Source organism: Felis catus, chromosome A1, assembly GCF_018350175.1.
Source record: "Felis catus isolate Fca126 chromosome A1, F.catus_Fca126_mat1.0, whole genome shotgun sequence".
Taxonomy (NCBI): domain Eukaryota; kingdom Metazoa; phylum Chordata; class Mammalia; order Carnivora; family Felidae; genus Felis; species Felis catus.
The window spans coordinates 180,504,031-180,525,006 of record NC_058368.1 but is presented as its reverse complement, the minus strand read 5'-3'; the positions used below and the strand labels follow the sequence as shown (position 1 = coordinate 180,525,006).

Genomic DNA, 20,976 nt, shown 5'->3' with positions numbered 1-20,976 from the left:
GCCACCCAGGTGCCCCTAAGTTTATTTATTTTGAGGGAAGCCTGGGTGGCTCAGGTAGTTGAGCGTCTAACTCTTGATTTTTGACTCAGGTCATGATCTCACAGTTTTATGAGTTTGACCCCCACATCAGGCTCTGTGCTGACAGCACAGAACCTACTTGGGATTCTCCCTCACTCTCTGCCCCTCCCCTGCTCATGCTCTGTCTCTTTCAAAATAAATAAACTTGAATGAATAAACAAACATTAGAAAGTAAAAATAAAATGGGCTTAAATGGAACAGGCAGATTTGTTTTTTCAATCAGTAACTAAATACCTGGATATGGCAAAAACAATTGCACTGAGTAACTATGAATATCCAAAGTGGGGAAATTTATCCTCCACAGCAGCCAGCACCTACCTTGCACAGAATAGGCGCTCTGTAAATATAGGATCATTGCTGGATTAGAGACAGGCTTCTCGCTGCTTGATGCAAACACACTTCTTAAGGCAACTGCAAATCTGTATTCTTAAATGACTCTTATATGGGCTATCCCTAACAGAGTAGTTACCAAGTTAGTGAAGGAACTAGTCTGTGCCCAAGGATGATGGATGGACTGTAGATCCCAGATTCCCTCTCATCAGAAGGTTCTTTTATGCCTATATATTTAGTAGCAAAGCTAACATTAAAACCCTCACAGCAGTCCCAGGGCAGGAAGTCTTCTTAACCTCTTCAGAAGTATGCTCTTAGGTACCGTTAGTTCCTCTGTCAAACTTACACTAGTCAGGGCAGCTTTTGCCACGTACATTCAGTGTTCTTTCATTCATTCACTCCATGGAAACTTACCGATCACCTATTTTGTGCCAGGCATTATCATAGGACCTGGGAGGGCATCAGTGGATAAAACAAAGCTTTTACCTCCCTGCCCGGAAGGAAATTACATTCTGAGAGAGACAAACAGTAAACAATAAGTACACAAATGATACAGCGTGTTAGAATGTGATTACTTTAGGGACAGAGGGGTGGAGACAATGAACAGAGTAAGGGGACTTGGCATTGCTGGTGGTGGAGAAGGGGGACAGATTTTAAATGTGGTGGTTGGGTTTGTCTTATTGAAGAGGCAACATTTGAACAAGACTTAAAAGAGGTCAGAAAGCCAGAAAATACTTTTAGGGAAGTACACTCTGGGCAGAGGAGTTTGTCGATGCAAAGCCAAGATGAGTGTGTGCCTGACATGTTCAAGAAACAGCATCAAGGCTGGAGCTGTGTGAGCAAGGAAGAGAAAGGGAGAACCTGAGGTCCAACAGATAATGAGTGCCCTTATAGACCAGTAGGAAGACTTTGGCTTCTTCACTGAGAAAAAAAGGGGGTTTCCTGGAGTGTTCTCAGCAGAGGCATGGCATGGTCTACTCCAGGTTTAAAGGCTCGTTCTGGGAGCACCTAGGTGGCTCATTTGGTTGAATGTCCGACTCGTGATTTCAGCTCAGGTCATCATCCCAGGGTCATGGGATTGAGCTCCACGTCAGGCTCTGCATTGATCATGGAGCCTGCTTGGGTTTCTCCCTCTGTCTCCCTCTGCCCCTCTCTCCTGCTTATGCTCTCTCACTTCTCTCTTTCTAAAATAAAAAAATAAAATAAAGCCTGGTTCTGTCTTATCTGCTATGCTGGTAAGACATTGTGGGGCGGCAAGATGGAAGCAGGGAGGCCACTTAGAAGTCCAGGTGAGGGATGATGGGCCAAGGTCAAGGTGGTGAAGTGACAAGAAATGGACACAGATTCTGGGTCTGTTTTAAAAGTAAAAGTAGAGGATTTCACCCTTTACTCGGCAATTCAGCAATTTCACACCTAAGTTTGTATATAAGCAAGAGAACTGAAAATGGGTTTTCAAACAAAAATCTGTGAGTAAAACCTACCCAGATATCCATTAACTGATGAATGGATAAAGAAAATGTGGTATATACAAACAATGGAATATTATTAGCCATAAAAAGAAATGAACTATTGGTACATGCTACAACAAGGATGAACCTTGAATACATTAAGTGAAAGAAGCCAGACACAAAAGGTCACATATTGTATGATTGTGTTTATAAGAAATGTCCAGAATAGGCAAATGCACAGAGATAGAAAGCAGTTTGGTGGTGGTCAGGGACTGAGGGGAAAGGAGAATGTAGAACGACTGCTAATAGGTATAAGGCTTCTTTTTGAGGTGATGAAAATGTTCTGGAATTAAAGAGTAATGATGGTTGTACAGCATTGTGGATATACTAGAAGCCACTGAACTCTGCACTTTAAAATGATTAAAATGATGAATTTTATGTTATGTGAATATTACCTCAATAAAAAAAAAGTAGAGGATTTATCAGTAGATTTAGATGTGGAGAGCAAGGAAAAGAAAGGAGTTAAGGATGGTAGCTGGAAGGATGGAGTGGGGCCATTATCTGGGATGGAAAAGTCTGTGATGGGACAGGTTTGGGGAGGAAGATCAGGGGTTCAGTTTTGGACAAAACTTTGAAATGTAATTAGATATATTAGTTTAGAGTTCAAGGAGAGACACAGGATGGAGATATAAATTTTGGAGTCAGCATCAGCATTTAGATGGTAGCTAGGGCCCTAAGGATGGATAAGATCACCATGTTTGTGAGAGTAGATAGAGTGGAGATGTTCAGAGACTGAGTCTAGGGCATTCCAACATTAAAGAGATCAGGAGGGGGAAACTGGGTGGCTCAGTCAGTTAAGCGTTTGACTTCAGCTCGGGTCATGATCTCGCAGTCCATGAGTTTGAGCCCCACATCCAGCTCTCTGACAGCTCATAGCCTGGACCCTGCTTCAGATTCTGTGTCTCCCTCTCTCTCTGCCCCTCCCCACCTCACACTCTCTCTCTCAAAAACAAACGAACATTAAAATTTTTTTTAAAAAAGAGATCATGAGGCAGATGAGGAGGAACCAAGAAGGGACAAAGAATGGCGACCACAGTAGGAGAAGGACAAGCAAGTGAATGTGTTGGCCAGAAAGTCAAGAAGAAAATGAAAGCAGGAGCATTCAACCTGTCAAATATTTCTGATAAGTCAAATAAGATAAGGACCCAAGATTAACATATGACTTAGCAACATGGAGGTCATTCATGACCTTAACAAGAGTTGGTTCAGTGGAATAGTTGGGGACAAAGTCTGGTTCAAAGGAGAATAGGAAACAAGAAGTGGAAAGAATTATTTTAATCTTGAGAAGTTTTTATCAAGGAGGGTGAAAGAAAAGATGGTAGCAAATGGGAGAATAGGGACAATAAATTTATTTTTATATAATTTTTAATATAAATTTTAATATAAATATTTGAGAGAAAGAGAGAGCATGGATGCATAAGGAGGAGAAAGGCAGAGAGAGGAAGAGAGAGAGAATCCCAAGCAGGCTCCATGCTGTCAGGCAGAGCCCAACATGGGGCTCCATCTCACAAACCATGATATCATGACCTGAGCCAAAATCAAGAGTCAGACACTTAACCAACTGAGCCACCAGGTGCCCCAGGAATTTCTTTTAAGGTGGACATTTGGTAGCATTTTTGTATGCTGACAGGGCTGATCCACTGGAAGAGGGAATAATTTGGTGCCATGGGGAAGAGAGAGAGAGTTGCTGGAGTGATATCCTTGGGTGGGCAAGAAAAGATGCTACCAACTGCACACACGGAGGGTTGACTTTAACAGCTCATCTAGATTAACAAGAAAAAGGTGGGAAATACGGGTACCGATGCTGGAAGGCCAGTAAATGTGATGAGAGTTTAGGGGAATTCCCCTCTGGCTGCATCAGGGTGTTTTTGTTTTTGTTTTCAGAATAGGAAACAATGTCAGCTGCTCTAGTGAGAAGGGAAAGCAGACGTTGAGGGTGTTAGGGGAGAGGAGAAATGTAACATCACCCAGCAGAATGGGAGATTGACTGATGGAGGAAGGGAATATTGTCAGGCAGCAGGAAGGCACAATTGAGGTTCACGGTCAAGAATTTAAAGGGACACCAGTCAGTGTAGTTAAGTTTGTTTCTCCAGACATATTCAGCTGCACAGGTCCAAATAAGGAATGGGCAAACATGTGGATTTAACCAAAATTGTGATTTTCACCGAGCAAGTGATAAAGTGAGAACGGGACACAGGATCTGGGAATATATGCAAGGAATGATTCTAATGATTGGCTATGGATATGTGCTAGGTAAGAAAAAAGACCAACATGTTGAGGAACAGGGACAAGAAGCTCAGGAGGTTTTGAAGGTCCCAGGGAGGGGGAGAGAGGATCAAGGAGCATGGGTGTCAGGTTACAAAATGAGTAAACTATAAAGGAGTCCAGGTGGTGGTCAGAGGGTGATGTGCATGATTGAGATAATGGTAGATCAGAATCATTGGTGATGACAGGGTCCAGAGGATGAATATGGGGGTTGGGGGAGGGGGCATCGAAGGAATGAAGAGGCCAGAATGTTGGAAGGATTAATCCTTATATAACGAAGTCACTAAGAACGAATTTAGAAACAGGTGGAGAGAAGGACAGTGGAGCAGGAAATCACCAAGAAATTGCAGGTGAGTGAGTGGCCCAGAGGTCAGTAATGACTGCAACAAGGAGCACTTGTACCTCCAGGCCCAGCAACGGTAGGAGAAGTGGAGAGACATAGGGCATGATGTTGGGGTACCCATTATAAACAGGGATAAGGAGCATAAAAGGGAGATTCCTGCTGGGCTCCAGGCCGATGCCATGAGTGAGACTTTGAGTGCTCAAGGGATTCATGTCCCAGGCTCTCTGCTGATCACTGTGAAAGGAGACAAGGCAGCCTGAGGGCCTCGGTCTTACTCTGAGAGCCTGAATCAGTCAATGGACAGCAGGACCATGGGGCAAGAGATAGAATTCCCAAAACAAGGGACTCAGTCATGACCCTGGCAGGGGAAGGGAAGTCTTACTCTGGGCATGCAAGAGCACTCTCCTGGCCTCTCTCTGAAGAGTAGGTACCTGAAAAAAAAGGGTCTCAGGAGCCAGAAGACTTTGGGCCTTCCATATACCTTTGGAACACCCTTTCTATAAAAAGCCAGCCTCAGGGCAGCCTCCTGCCCCTGCCAATGTCTTACGTAGTGTTAATAATCATCACTTATCCATCTAGTTGATCATTGTATGTCCATCTTCCAAACACATTAACTGGCCTATCACAGATGCCTCCTTAAATACTTGCCAAGTGAAGGAGTTCATATTTATTGAGCTATCTATGTCCCAGGCACTGTGACAAGTCCTTTACATGGATTTCTCCTTCAACCTTCACAACAACCCAACAACACTGGTCTAGCTATCATCCCAATTCACATCTGAAGAACCTGAAACTTAGAGAGGGGCAGGAACTTACCCAAGGTCACAAAGTAAGGGGAATCAAAACTAGATCTTCAGCCAGCACTGGCCTCCTACATCACCACATGGGGGTTATCAAGTGACCAAGGTTGGAAGAACATCCTTCCTAGGACCCATGTAAAGCAGCTCTGGGTCCAGACCAGGAGAACTTCACAAGCTCTTGCCTCCCTCCCCTGCTGGACTCCACAGCCAACCACCCATTTTGTTTTGTTCTCTCCCCAAGATCCTCAACTGCTTTCCATCCATCATGATTCAGAAATCTTTATTTTTGTTTCCACCATAGATGTGAAAAGCTGGCTTGTGATGTTTGGATTTCAGCTTAGCAACATAATTCCTGGCTTCCCAAGAGCCAAAATGTATTTCGTGCCTCCTCCCTATGAATTGTCAGAGAGTCAAGCCAGTGAGAATGGACAGGTAAGCGGAGGTTCCTGCCAAGAATATGAATTATTGTCCTCATTCCCTGTTGCAGACAGAACCGCATGGGAGCCAAGGGCACATCAGTAGGGGAGGAAAACATCAGAGCTGGGTATAAAAAGGTGCCTGAAACATTGTGACTTCCCAGGAAAGCGAATGTCAGGGCTATCACCTGTCTGGCGCAGCAAATATTTCTTCCCAACCTCAATTATGACCTTAATTGTGGTATCATTATCTGTTCAGTATATACCCTTAGAGTCACTCCTTGATTAACAATAGCACCGAGAAACCTAGTAGCAACCTACCATCTGCACTGCCTATAAGATCATAACCCTTTTGGCTTTTATGGGACATAATATAACTGTGGTTTGCAGTTTCTATCCCATTAAAGAACATTTTTATGCCTGACATAAAACCTCAGCGTTTTATGGCCCAAATGTATACAGATTGAGTTTTCAGAACATAATTTGTGCTTGGGTCTTTCAGTGATGACCGAGAGGTGGTCAGTTTCCATTTGGGTGCTGCGGAGACACTGGCACGGTCAGACAGGAGGGGTGGGCAACAGTGTTCAGATAACCCCTGTTACAGAACAGTGCCCAGCAACATAAAAGTCTGAAAGGTCTCAGCTGCTCTGAATAATCATCCACACTGTGTAACTAGAGAGAGACAAGGAGGAGCTGGTGGGTAATTGAGAACAACGTCCTCTCAGCTCTGCCCTTCGGGGACCACTCAGTGGATGAATAGCCATCATTTCTCTCATTTATCTAAGTGCTGTTACCTCCCAAACACAGCCTCTTCCATTATCCCAGCCTGTCCCCCAACCACCAATTGAGAGGAGTTGTAATTTGTGAGTAGAGAGCTCAAGGCCAAGGAGATAATGGTGATTTCGTCCCTCTGCAGAACTGGGGCTAGGATCCAAAGCAAATGACTCAAAGCCCAGGGATATTCCCTCTGGCCCACAGTGCCAGAACCTCTTAGTCTGGTGCTTCTGAAACATTAATATGCACACAAACCACCTAGGGTATGCCTCGTTAAGATGTAGCTTCTGACTCAGTAGGCCTGGAGTAAGGCCTGAGATTCTGTTTTTCTAACAAGGCAGGTCCCGGCGATTCTTCTGCTGCTAGCCATGCTTTGAGTAGCAAGGTCTTAACCCAAGGAAGTTAATGAATGCTCAGGGCATTGGCCTCGAAAAAAATCTAGGTCACAGCAGCAGGGTTCATAGCTTCTCAAACAAACACCCTGCCCTACAGGTCAGGATAGTCCTGGGTCTGAAGTGTGCAAGGCAGCTGCCAAACCATCTGAGGGCAGAGTGACTCTCTCTTCTCCAATACTGGAGAGACATGGTAAGTGGGTAGGCCTGGGTATAGATGTCAGCAAGGTGGCAAACCTCTGTACTGTCTTTTTAGTTAGGGTCACAGTTCCAAGGCGGACAGGTCACACCATCAGAGCACTGGGAACCAGCCAGCCTCTGCTAGTTTCAAAAGGTAGGACATATTAGCTGGCATCGTTACAGATAGAAGACTAGTTCTTACAGGGAGTCCAAGCATTCCCCTTTCTGAGCCTTTTTTTAATGAGCTTCTTGGCCCATGCAAAGAGCTGCCCAGACCATCATCTCAGCCTCCTGTGTTTTCTTCTGCCCACAGCTCATTACAGGTGTCCAGCAGACAACTGAGAGGCATAACCAGGCCTTCATGGCTCTGGAAGGGCAAGTTATCTCGAAAAAGCTCCATGCCAACATCCGAGAGAAAGCAGGCCACTGGTTTGCCACCACCACACCCATCATCGGCAAAGGCGTCATGTTTGCCATCAAAGAAGGACAAGTGACTACCGGCGTGTCCAGCGTTGCCAGCGAGGACAGCCGCAAGGTGGCTTCCGTGCTGAACAATGCCTATTACCTGGACAAGATGCACTACAGCATTGAAGGCAAGGACACCCACTACTTTGTGAAGATTGGCTCGGCCGACGGTGATCTGGTCACACTGGGCACCACCATCGGCCGCAAGGTGCTAGAGAGCGGGGTGAACGTGACCGTGTCGCAGCCCACACTGCTGGTCAACGGCAGGACTCGAAGGTTCACCAACATTGAATTCCAGTACTCCACGCTGCTGCTCAGTATCCGCTACGGCCTCACCCCCGACACCCTGGACGAAGAGAAGGCCCGCGTCCTGGACCAGGCGAGACAGAGGGCCCTGGGCACTGCCTGGGCCAAGGAGCAGCAGAAAGCCAGGGATGGGCGAGAGGGGAGCCGCCTGTGGACTGAGGGCGAGAAGCAGCAGCTCCTGAGCACGGGACGTGTGCAAGGTTATGAGGGGTATTACGTGCTTCCTGTAGAGCAATACCCAGAGCTTGCAGACAGTAGCAGCAACATCCAGTTTTTAAGACAGAATGAGATGGGAAAGAGGTAACAAAATAATCTGCTGCCATTCCCTGTCTGGATGGCTTGGCGGGAGTAACTGTTATCTCCTCTCCTAAGGAGATGAAGACCTAACAGGGGCACTAAGGCCGGGCTGCTTTAGGATACCAAGTGGCAAGGAAGCTCACATTTTTTGAGTTCAAATGCTACTATCCAAGCAAGAAGTCCCACATCCTGAAGTAGACTAAAGCCTGGCTGAAAATTCTGAGGAAAACAAAACAAATGAATGAATGAACAAACACACAAAATGTTTCAAGTTCCCCTAAAATATGACCCACTTGTTCTGGGTCTACACAGGAAAAAAAGAAAAAAAAAAAAAAAAAAAAAAAGACGCGAAATGTCTAAAAGGAACAAGAGAACAGAAAAACAAAACAAAACACAAAAAAAAACAAAAAACAAAAAAACAAAACACGTACACACGACCGAAAAACAAAGACGTGAAGACGAGAAGGCCTCCTATTCTATTACCTCACTCATCCACACGTGAGCGACGCAGACACATCCACCAGGGCCAGCGTCACAGACCAGCTGAGGAAACCGATTCAGACTGTTTGTTGGACAAATACCACAGACGTTTTCGTTTCAACCAGTACAGGTGCATTGAAAACACGACTTTGGGGGTGATTTGTGTGTAGCGACCGGGGAGGGGGGGATACAAGTGAAAGAGTGAGCACTGGAAATACTTTTTAAAGAAAGAAAAAAAAAAAAACTAAAAACACACACACAAAAAAGGAAATTACTATCAAAAAATCAAAGCGAGATAATACCGTTCAGCACTTAACTCTCAGGTCCCAACTTAGTCCGGCCTGAGTTAATTTATTTGAGCGCAGAGTGTACAATTTAATTCAAAATGGTGGCTATAATCACTACAGATAAATTTCATACTCTTTTGTCTTTGAAGATTCCATTGTGGACAGTAATACGCAGTTACAGGGTGTAGTCTGTTTAGATTCCGTAGTTCGTGGGTATCAGTTGCAGTAGAGGTGTGGCATTGTGACACTCTTGCTAATGGGCACCACTTCAGATCACCCTGTACATACATAAGCCTCAAGGCACAATCACCGTTTCAGATTTTAAATTATTAGTGTGTTTGTTTGGTCCAGAAACTGAGACAATCACATGACAGTCACCACGAGGAGAGAAAATAAAAAATTAAAAAAAAAAAACACAAAAAATAAAAAATAAAAAAAAAAGTCTAATAAGAACTTTGGTACAGGAACTTTTTTGTAATATACATGTATGAATTGTTCATCGAGTTTTTATATTAATTTTAATTTGCTGCTAAGCAAAGACTAGGGACAGGCAAAGATAATTTATGGCAAAGTGTTTAAATTGTTTATACATAAATAAAGTCTCTAAAACTCCTGTGGACACTGGTCTTCTGTGGAAATGCTTTCAGGTGAGGAAAATGTAAAGGCTGATGGAGGAAAAGGGAGCTTCCTAGACATACAGGCTGAGCTGGTATTTCAAACTTTGGGAGGAACTTTTGTTAGAAGGCAGCTCAATGCTCCCCAAACTGCTCTGAGTGCTAGAATGATCTCTGCCTACATCTGCAGCCCCCTTTTCTGCATGGATCAGAAGTGAGGAAAGTCTGGGCCTGGGGCTGGATCCATGCATGGGTGGGTCCTTCCAGCCCTCAAGGGACAGTCAGGCTTCTCCCTGATGCCACATTCTACTTCCAGGAAGTGCTGACAGGAAGTGAGGGCAAACCCTCTCACCTCACTGGGAGATGTGCATGTATTTGTGTGTGTTTATATTTTCTTCCAGATTAATTTACTCCCATATTTGCACACTTGGGGCAACCCAAATAAGGAGAACACTTATGATTTGGATGAATTTTCTTCCACCAAGGCCACAGAGGAATACCATAATCAATAGCTAATATTTATTGATGCTTACTAATGCCAAGAACAGTGCTAAGTGCTCTGCACACAATATTTTCATTTAATCCTCACCTTTCATTCATTCAGCAACATTATAGAGAGAGCTTGTCATGTGCCAGGTCCTGTGCTAAGTTCTGGGGATAAAGGAGGTGGGCAGGCATAAACATGGGTCCTCGCCTCTTGAAACTAAGGGCCAAGGATGTAAACAGATGATAGTCAAATCATTACACTAAGCAGTGAAAATGGTAGGGGTATTAAGCACCAAGAAGGATAGATGTATAAAGCTATGGAAGCACATTACTGGAGAGGTGACCTAGAGTGAGAACATCACAGAAGTTGCTGGGGGCTGAAAGAGTTAACCAGGTGAAGAGACTGAAAAGCATTCCAGACCTAGGGAACAGAATATCCAAAGGATCTGTGGTGAGACAGTCTGAACTCAAAAGAGGTTAGCAGGAACCGGAAGATGCACAGATTAAAAAGAAAAAAACCCTTCAGTCTTTCTTTCATTAAAAACAAGAGAGAGTCTTTTCATAAATAAGTGCTCTGGACACAGTATGGCTGACGTGGTCATCTGTGTGAGGTGAAGCAGAAGGCTGGTGGCCACTGACCTGATATGAAGGCATTTGGGACTTCAGAAGGAAATGGAAGTGCATTGAGTGGCTGGATTGCAAGGACAAGCTCCTGGTAGCATTCATTCTGCAGGTGAGGAAACTAAAGCCAATTATCCACAGCCAGTAAGTGGTGGAATAAGATTCAAGCCTAGCTGTGGCTGACTTCAAGGCCTCCCCAGGAGGTCTAGGGAGGACACCACTGAGACCCTTCCAGTGCTTCGAGTCACTGCTGCCTTCCCAGTCATCCAGCCAGGCCAGGGGTGGTTTCCCCAGGCAGAAGGAAAGGGAGAGAGAGGCAAGGCTGGCCTGCTTTACACCAGGTTGTCAAGTCTCATGGGCTCTGTTAGCATTATCAGCACAACAGGCGAGGCTTCAGTAAACCACACGGGGGAACAAACACATTTCGGACAACTTCCCTCTCAGAAGCATATGTGAACACTTTTGCCAAGTGCGGTGAGTTTGCACCATTTCCCTTCAGGAAGGAGGCAGGAATCAGTTCCTCCTATGTGCTTTGGTCCAGCTGCTACCTGCCTTTAATCTGAATGGTGTCAGGGTCACTTGGATATATACTCACAGAGCAGCCTCCAACTGATCATGGGGCCAGCCTGAATCCTGGTTTGTTGGGGGCTACAAAGGTGTTACTCTGTTGTGTCTCCCTGGGTAGAAGCAGCCAGTGGGACAAAACATGACAGTTAATCACAGGCAAGAAGCCAGTGGGGAGCTCGTTTAGCCCAGAGCTCCTCTGCCCCAACCAGACTCTTAGGTGGCAGGTAGACCCAAAGGGGTGGCCAAATAGTGTGGCAGACAGGGAATCACAAAATGTCACCAGAAATTCACTAGAACCTGAAACTCTCCTCTTGTATGCCAACCATCTTTGAATTATCTATGAGTTTCCTCCTACACCTAGACCAGTCCAAGCCCTCACAATACACACACATGAATCAGTAACATGGAAGGGGAAGACAGCCTTGGGTAAAAATCCTCCCCTGCCTTTTCTCAGGCTAGAATGGTCCTAGAATGACGGTAGGAAATTCTTGACCTCTCCCAGAGCATTTGTACCTTGATACAGAATTCTGGAAAGGCAGTGCAGGGGATAGAATTGTGCAAAGACGGCCTGCCTGGAAACATGTTCTAACTCCATGACTCCCTAAACATGGGAGCTTGAGATGATTACATTAAATAGTAATAGCTGTTGTATAAGAGATATACCCAGCATAAGTTAACACAAAAAAAGTTGAATTCTTACTCATATAGTCATCCACTGTGGGTCAGGGATGGGAATGGCTCTGCTCCATTCAGTCACTCAGGGCCCCAGCCTCCTTTCACCTTGTGGCTCAGTCTTCTAGGTCTTCAGAATCTTCAACATCCTCTCCATTGAGCTGGTTGATGACACAAGACCCAAGACCACGTGTGTAACTATTTTATTTTGAATGGGCCCTACCTGAAAATGAGACATAGCCTCTCCACTCTCATATATCCATGGACCCACCTGCTGCAAGAGAGACTAGAAAATGTAGTTTGACTCTGACCTTCAGAAGAGGAGACTGGATATTAGTGAGCCCAAGCAGTCTCTGACATGTAATTCATGTCCAAGAGCCTCCGTTCCCTCACCTGTACGTGAGGATTAGTAAGAACAAGGCTGCCATGATGACTAAATAAGATACTGTATGTATCACTAACGTACGCTAAGTACTCAGGAAATGTTAGTTTTTATTACTTTTAACTCTTTGCTCCAAGCACAGGTTTTCTAAGTGTGAAAATTGAGGAATGAGCCATTCATCACATGGGTGAGATTTTTATGCAGGGGTTGGGAAGATGAAGGAGGACCTTCCCTCAAATCGCACTCCATGTGGCAATTCCCCTCTTCCAGACCTAGGGAACATGAACAGGTACTCTCAGTGTGAAACCCTGGTTCATAGCCTCAAGGGCTCTTCAGAAAGATTGACATTTGCAAGGTCGAAGGTCTCAGCAACATGAAGACAGACTATGTGAGAAAGACACTCATCAATGTTGATATCCATCAATATTCAATCACCGAGCACAATTCTGTCCAGCATGTTAGAAGCTGGGCAAAGATAAGTATCTCACGGTCCAAGATCTCATAGTCCAAGGTGTGAGGAGAAACAAGCCAATCAATGGGACACAGTAGGCTCAAGGGCACATAGAAGTGATGCATAAAAATGTGAATCCCATGGGATGCCTGGGTGGCTCAGTCGGTTGAGCATCCAACTCTTGATCTCAGCTCTGTTCATGATCCCAGAGTCATGGGATTGAGCCCCAAATTGGGCTCTACACTGAGCATGGAACCTGCTCAAGATTTGTTCGTTCTCTTTCCTCTCTCTCTCTCTCTCTCTCTCTCTCTCTCCCTCCCTCCCTCCCTCCCTCCCCTTCAGCTCCTCCCACACACACACACTCTCTAAAAGAAAATAAACAAAAATGTGAAGCCTAGAGGAGAGGGCTGCAAGTTCTCTCCAAGAGCATTTGTGCTGAGCCTTCACAGGTAAGAGAGTGTCATTTGGAAAAGGTGGAAGAGGGCACTCTGGGCTGAGAGGGAAGTATGTGTTAGACACAGGAGAGAGAAAAAAATATGCAAGTCGACTGGGGAGAAGTCCAGAAAGGCTGGAACAATGGCTATGCATGAGCCCCCTGGCCACGTATTACAATCAGCTGGGGGCTTTTGAAACATACCTACGACCTCCAGGTCCCAGGTCAGTTAAACCAGAATCTCCAGGGCTGTGGGCACGGGGAGGCATGGAAGCTCCCCATGTGATCTGCATGTGCAGCCTTGCCAGGACTGAGAAGCACCAAGTCAGAGCCCAACAGGTGGCGCGGGCCTGGGACGAGGAGTGTGGGAGAGATTGAAGCAGGAATGAAAATCAGGCCAGGAAGCTGGACATTCTCCTGCAGGGCTGGAGGGGGCCTACGTGGGGTCCTCCACCCTCCACAATTAGGAAATCCTTCCACAAGCAAAGAAGGGAGTAAAGGGGAGCCAACAAAATAGAGCCTGGGAAATTGTAACAGCCCGAATGTACCAGCCCAGATTGAGAACCTGAACTGGGGCAATTGGGGAGAACAGAAGGAGAGCTCCTCAGAACACCATTAGAGAAGGGAGGACGAGGCTGTGGGACTCCCTGCGTGTTGGGGATAGTGTCTGTACGACACAGAGCATCAAGGGTAGGATCCCAGTGTAGCTCTCCAAGGAAAGCCTCATGTGCACCAACGTCCCTCCTCCCCATCCCACTCCAGTGAAAGTACTCAACACCTCAGGAGAGGGGTTTGAAGTCTAAGGCTTACCTTTAGGGAGCCTCTGAGGGGCCCAAGTTGGGACTTTCCAGGACAATTCTGGTTTGCCACACCCAAGTCCCACCTTCCATCCTGAGGCAGCTGGGCAGCCTGAGCCTCCTCTGACGGCCAGAGCTGGCACTATGACTGCGCAGCAGCCCTCCAAAAGCAAGGCTGCACCAGCACTGACTTCTCCTGTTTCCCAAAGCCCCACCTTCCTCAGCGATCACTTCTTCCTGGAAAATGCTGGGCTTGCAGTTTGGCCACTAGATGGCGGCCTTTCCCACAAAATCTTCCTAGAGCTGCGTCTGTAGGCTCCAGACGGGTTTACATGTAAAGTGCTGGGCAGTGCCGGTCACTTAACAAGTGCATATTAAATAGTAAGCTACTATTCAGGAAAAACATCAGGCCTTTTTTGAATTATGGTCTTTGGAGTCAAAAACAAAAAACAAACGCTGCTTTAAATCCCAACTATTCTACTTTCTAGCTAAGCCTTGGCTCTTAACCTCTGAAGACTCAGTTTCCTCCCCTGTAAAATTGGTAGAATACTATCTCACAGGATTGTTGCAATAAACACCCAATCTAGTGCCTAGCACATAGGGAAGGCTACTGACTGACCACAAATTACTATTATTCTTAGTCAGTGAAGACTGAAGGTGGGGCTCCCGCCTTGAAACTAGCTGCACACACAGTCCCAGTCTTGAAGTCTTGATTTGTGAAGAAGTCAAGGTTCCACTGCCCCCTCCATCTTCCTACCACACAAGCTACATAAAGCAAAAGGGCCTTTCTCTGCTAGCAGGCCCTAACGGTGGGAGGCCTGTGACCCCTCAAGGACAACCTTCCCAGTGGCCATCCTGCCAGAGAGGAACTAGGAATGCCTTGCTTGGGTCCTTATCTGGGTTCTCAGTAAGTAGGAGGTGACCACTTGGCACCCAAACCAGCTCCACAAACCTTCCCAGGGCTCCAGGGTCCCCAGGCCTGGGCAGAACAGAACAGAACCTCCTCTTGCCTGTCCCCACCTGTCTTTAGTGCTCCCCTCATTCTCTCCCCCTCTCCCTTCTCTACACCCTTCCAATGGCTCCCCACCCTGGCTGCCTTCTCCCTCTAAACCAACTCCAGTGGCAGTAAAAAGTGATCTCCTTACACTTATGCATTCATAAACCCTTTTGCCCACATGGATTGTATTTGAATTTTACCACCACCTGAGAGGCCAGGAGGAGCTTAGAGAGCTGAAGTAACTAACCAGAAGGTACACAACAAAACAGGCCCCTCCCAGGGCGCTGGAAGTTCTGTTCCCAGTCTATTACCATCATGTCCACTCCTGGGCCACCCCCTCCACAGCCCTTATCTTAGTGTTAGCTCAGCCAAATACATGCAGATTTCATTCTAACATGCTTCTTTACTTTCCCTCCACCTTTTTAAGGTTTTTTTTTTTTAAGTTTATTTATTTTGAGATAGAAAGAGCACAGGCAGGAAGAAGCAGAGAGAAGAGGGGAGAGAGAATCCGAAGCAGACTCCACGCTGTCAGCAAGGAGCCTGACACAGGGTTCGATCTCACAACCTCATGTAGATTTTATTCCAAGGCGGGGCCCCTGGCCAGAAGCAATCTATCCAGCTGCCTTTAAGGCAAGCACAGGAGCTACGGGAGATGGAGACAATGAACAGTGCTTGGCTCTGCCCCCAGGTGGCATCACTAGATTAATCAGGAGACTAGAGATGATATGTGACAGAACCCCAACTAACTCAAAGCAAAAACTGGGAAGTTCAAAAACATGATGGCTTCAGACATGGCTGGATCCAGACACTCAAAGGATGTCTTTGCTCCCCTTCCAGTTCTGCTTCCCTTGAGATGTGGCTTTATTCCCAGGTGGGCTTTCTCCACATGTGGGAAAGATGATTACTAGCACCCTCTCACCTATGTCCCCATGGTACCCATGGAAAAGGCAGAGAGATTCTCCCTCAAACTCCCAGAGAACTTGGATGGGCCCAAATCCCATCAGGACCATAAAGAAGAGGGAAGGGATGGTTCCCCCAAGGAAGATAACTTCCTGGACAAAAAACGTTAACTGCTGATAGGATATCTACTGACAACACTCATTTTGTCCATTCTATCAATAAATAGTGCCCAACATAGCTTAGGTGTTCGGTTGAAAAGCCAGGTGCTAGGGATACAAGGATGAATAAAACACAGCTACCCAGGAACTAGTGAGGAACATAAAAAATAGCAACACAACGTGGAAGTGCTGGGGAAAGAACTACACAGTGGGTGATGGGGATTTGGAAGAAAGGAAAAGGGCGTGTGTATCACTAGTGTCCTGGGAAGATATAGACTGCATCTTAATAGCCAAAAAGGCATCCAGCCCCTCACGGCTTCCTGCCAAGGTTCTTGCCCACCTACCATGGGTCTTTTTCCTTCCCTTGGGAAGACAGGAAACCTCTTATCAACACCAGCCTAGAGAACCTCTCCCTGGGTTGAACTGTGTATAGGGAACTAGATGTCCCTCAGTCCCTCCTTTCCTCTTGAATATATGGGGAGCAACACTACCCCTCAGTGTCAACCATGTAAGGAGAGGTTATTCTGCCCATCGGACCAGCCTCTGCTCTAGTGCGAGTTTCCTCAATCTGGGCATCGGCAACATTTGGAGCCAGGGGTGCTCTGTCATGGGGGCTGGCTTGGTGCAGTGTGGGGTGTTTAGTGGCATCCTTGGCTTCTACCCACTAGATGCCAGTGGTGGTTCCCTGTCTGTGTGTCCCGAGTGTCCCTGCTGTGACAACCCAAAATGTCTCCAGACATTGCCAAATGCCTTATGAGGGCCGGAGGGGGGGGGGATCACCCTCCATTGAGAATCACTGCTCTAGCTCATTTTCGCCTGACCCCTTCCCTCCCTCATTTCTCCCCAGACCACAGCCTTTGGAAAGAAGCCTCTGCCCTCTGGTTAGGGAGGCTAATTCTCCCTAAGGAGACATTTACCAGGACTTGCCTATGTTCATCCAAGGAACAGCCCCCAAGCCAGGGGTTCTAGAACTAGACTAATAAAGCTCTGCCCTGATTCTCCTCGGCTCACCATCCGGGAGTTCTCAGTAGCTGAGTTCACGAGCCGAGCCATGAGCCCAGAGAGGAGGAGAGAATTGATTGCTCTGCCCCACCTCTCCCAGATCCTCCCTCCACCCCCCAGACCTCCCTGAGAAGCCAGAGGCATAGAGCATTCCTGAGACAGAACAGCTGTGGGCTCTGTCTGCAGCAAGGGGCAGCCTCATGAACGTTACACTGATGACTGTCAGAGCAGTCCAAATGAGAGGACCTTCCCCTGGCACTTGGGGGATGGTGCTAGGACCCGAGATGACAGGGTCATGTTTTATTTCCTCCCTCCCATCTTGCCCCTCTGCTGGCGGTCACACAGCCCCTGAAATGGAGCATGGATGATGCCCTAAGAACGGAGGGAAGGCAGACAAGCCCTCATCTACCAATGACACGCAGGCCTCACCCCACTGCCTCATGGCCTCAAACCCAGCTTCTCCCTGAGGCTCCACACAGCATGGACTCCTTATACTCAGGAACCACTCACCAGGCTGATACATGGGTCTCCTCCCAGCCTTGTGTTCAGTGACATCACCCTGGTGGCTTGAAATGAGCCATGGTGGGGATATCTACATCATGGAAATCAGTAAATTTCCAGGAGACTGGTGTGGGGTTGGGGTGGTAGGACACAAAAGAGAATAAAAACGTCAAAGAGGCATGGGGAGAAGAAAAGACAGAGGATATCCATGGGTTAAAAGCTTTCTCTATTGTACACCTGAAACTAATCTAACATGGTGTCAACCACAATTTTAAAAAAGCTTTCTCTGTTGACTTCAATGATGTGGGCACTTTGAAACTCAAGGGTCAGGAACTCTGGCCTGGCACCATTATAAAATTAATAATAACTGTGGCAGAAGCAGCCAGAGAACATTTTCTACATTCTTCCAAATTTTAAGGGTGGGTTTAACCAGCTCACAAAGACACTGTTTGGGCCACAGTGCATACCACCCCCTGCAGTGGGCACAGATCCCTTTGTTGGGGACTCAGGCATTTATTCCTCCCTCCCACCCCTTTCCCCCCCACCAGCCCCAAGAATGCTGCCTGCAGACACTTCAAAGCCCCCCTCTCGGAAGGGAGCTGTCTGGTAGGTCTGGTAGAAGGGTGGGAGTCATCTAGCACTGGTCTGGTCAATACAGGGGTACAAAGGCAGGCTGCATGCCTTGGTGAAGGGCTATCCCAGCTCCAGAGCTGGAAAGAGGATTGGCTGAGATCACCCTTGGTGTGCCATCACAGCCTGACTTCCATGCTGCCCAATCCTGGGCCCTCAACTCCTTCCCAGGTGGTCCTGGTGCACTCTTTAAGAAACAGCCTGCACGCAAACCTCTAGCCCAGAGTCTTTCCCAGGGGAACTCAACCCAAGACACCCTCTACCCACCTCTCACCTCTCCGGAGAGGTGCAACAAAGCGTGTTTTGCAGGGGGTGCTTTTAAGCAATCTAGGAAGAGGGTGCGGGGAGCAGAGAGAGAAGTATCATGAAGTGTGTGTGTGTGTTGCTGTTTGTTTCTCAGGCCAGCATCTTTGTTGAAGGGCACAGCAAGGGGAAAGAGACAAAAGAACATCACCGGTGTGGTGGATTCAGCAACACTAGTGGACCTCTGTGGCAATAGCCACCTGGTCTGTCGGCTCCACAGACATCTGAGAGTGCAGATACACGCTCCCTACCTCCAGGCACACAACACACGCTGTCCCAAACACACAGCCCACATCCCAGGCCCTGGTTCTCGAGTGCAGATGGGAAGAAGTCAGCCCAACTCATCTTCAGTACAAGAGGCGAAGCTGAAGAATCAGGCTCAGGAGCAGCTCCCGGTCACCGCCAAAGCCTAGACTCAGGCACCTGTCACTTATTTGTGCATGACCCTTTGAAGTTCACAAAACACACGCATTCATTCATTCCTCAGAGGCTCTCTGGACTTACGGTTTGCCAGCTTTCTGGCTCAGAAGCTCCATTTGTGATGCAAGCCCCAGCTCGCGCTTCATCAGGCGAGGTACAGATGGAGAGCTTCCCCACCACCTGGAAGAAGGGAGTTCCTGGCCTCCCTGCGGACAGGAGGGCTCTGCCGAACAAACTCCAGGCCGTGGGCTGTGTCCATGTCAGTGGTTCCAGTGGAGACAGAATTTGCCTCCCACCTCCCTCAGGAATCCCCCTGCCCAATCTAGGCACTCACTGATAGCACGCTCGTGACCCTTGACCCTCGTAGGGGCAACTGTGTTACTTATTAACTTGCTGATTGGAAATTAGTTTCTTTTCGGAGGTGCTGGAGCTAAACAAGAAAACCTGTGGAAGGGAGGAGTTTCTTACTCTCTGTGCCCTCGTAATGAGTTATACCACCATTTAGATTAATCTAGAACTTTACCAAGACCCCATGTGCCACTGGACTCTTCTACATTCCCGGGGTGGGGAGTTGCTTACATTGCATCGGCTACCCTATAGCCTGCATCTTAATGTCAGGCAGGCCCAGGGCTGAATCCTGGGTTACTTAAATTTTGAGGCTAGAAATGTGGGAAGTGCCAGCTCAGTGCCTGGAACAGGTAAGTGCTCAGTCAGTGGCCACAATTGTCATTATTATCCCTCATTGTTGTCCCCACCCCCACCCCAGAAGTCCCTGGTGACAGAGATAAGACACCTACGGGGGCTTAACTGATGCCTGCTCTCATCCCATCCTCTGGCCCATGGCCATGTCGGAGGGCAAGCCAGTCTCTGAAGGCCTGTCACATTGACTTAAGGGCTGCCAAATGTAGGGGCTTCCTCTTCTGGGCTGGACCTTATGTATGATCACCATGAAATAGCAACGTAAGACACCAAGTGACTGAGGCCAGGGAAGGGGTTCCACCTGCCCACGGATCCCTGCTGATTCCACGCAGGTGCAAGTCTTCAGCCTTCCAGGCAATTTCAGTCATTGAACTGGAGCATGGGGTGGACATCGGAGGCTGCATGCCACCTGCAGCTGAGCTCGTAAAGGGACATCCAGAGAGCCGTCCAAGAAGACGGGCCAGAGTGTGTCTCCATCCTTATTTTGGATCAGAGACTGTAACATCACAGTCACATCCAAACCCAGATTTCTTTTCCCTAACCTGGACTATAACCGGGCAAGTGTCTTCCCTATCTTTGTTTGGTTTCCTTTATAAAGGCTTACTGTAAAAATGTTAAGCAATTTGAAACATATTTGGAGCTCAGACCGTTTGGTTTACCAGGAGAGAGATGACTGTTGGCTGGTTTGTGGTTACAAAGCTGCTCACAGCCCAATATCTGAAGTTCATAAATAGGAAGACAATAGATCATCTTAACTCAGTGCACACTTTTTAGGCCATCTAGTTGTTGCTGTCACAGTTCAGCCAACATTTTCAAAGGTGTATCCCATGCCAGATGCTGTGCTAAGATGAGAGCTGAATAAAATATACAGTACCTTTGATATTATTCGCCAATTAACATGTTTGTCCATATGTGTCTTCTCTCTCCTTCCCTCCCTCTGAAATGCTCAACTAGTCGCCAAATTGTTTGAATATAAGTTGTAGACATCATGACACTTTGCCCTAAATGCCTCTGCCTTTGTCTAAGAACTAGGGTTATCCTTCTACATAACTACAGTAAGTACCATGACCACTTGTGAGACCCTTAACACTGACATCATAGTGTCTAACACACAGTTCCTCTTCATGTTTACCCAGCTGTCCCAAGGATGCTCTTTGTAGCTTTTTGTTTAAAAAGGTACTCCAGGATACACTTGTGGATCATTGCATTTGGCTTCTTCTTCATGTTTTGACAGATATAGAACTCTGTAAAGAAAGTTAGAGAGCTCTCAAATAAAGACTTTTGAGAAAGAACCTTCCGACTCAAACGAGGAAGAAAAATCTTTCCATAAGGACCCTTGGATGCTGCATGCTTATTCCTCACCACAGATGGGCAAATTATTTCTTAGAGGGGCATATGGACTCATAATTCTTCCAGCAGATT

At 47.0% G+C, this 20,976-nt stretch overlaps 1 protein-coding gene and 1 long non-coding RNA gene across 20 annotated transcripts in view; one reads left to right on the top strand and one right to left on the bottom strand.

The window, feature by feature from the left end:
- Positions 1-9,540, top strand: part of TENM2 (teneurin transmembrane protein 2) — a 2,391,334-nt gene extending 2,381,794 nt beyond the window's left edge. For all 17 annotated transcript variants that reach the window (XM_045040340.1, XM_045040320.1, XM_045040321.1 and 14 more), the window contains 2 exons: positions 5,626-5,756; positions 7,400-9,540. In XM_045040340.1, the coding sequence (XP_044896275.1) occupies positions 5,626-5,756; positions 7,400-8,161 (893 nt within the window). In that variant the 3' untranslated portion in view covers positions 8,162-9,540. The remainder of the gene's footprint in view (positions 1-5,625; positions 5,757-7,399) is intronic.
- The window catches only part of LOC123380849, a 57,606-nt gene extending 38,405 nt beyond the window's left edge, over positions 1-19,201 (bottom strand). For all 3 annotated transcript variants that reach the window (XR_006587160.1, XR_006587166.1, XR_006587168.1), the window contains exons 1-2: positions 18,940-19,201; positions 11,910-12,042 (exon numbers count right to left, since the gene is read on the bottom strand). This is a non-coding gene — a long non-coding RNA (uncharacterized LOC123380849). The remainder of the gene's footprint in view (positions 1-11,909; positions 12,043-18,939) is intronic.
- Between the last annotated feature and the right edge of the window lie 1,775 nt (positions 19,202-20,976).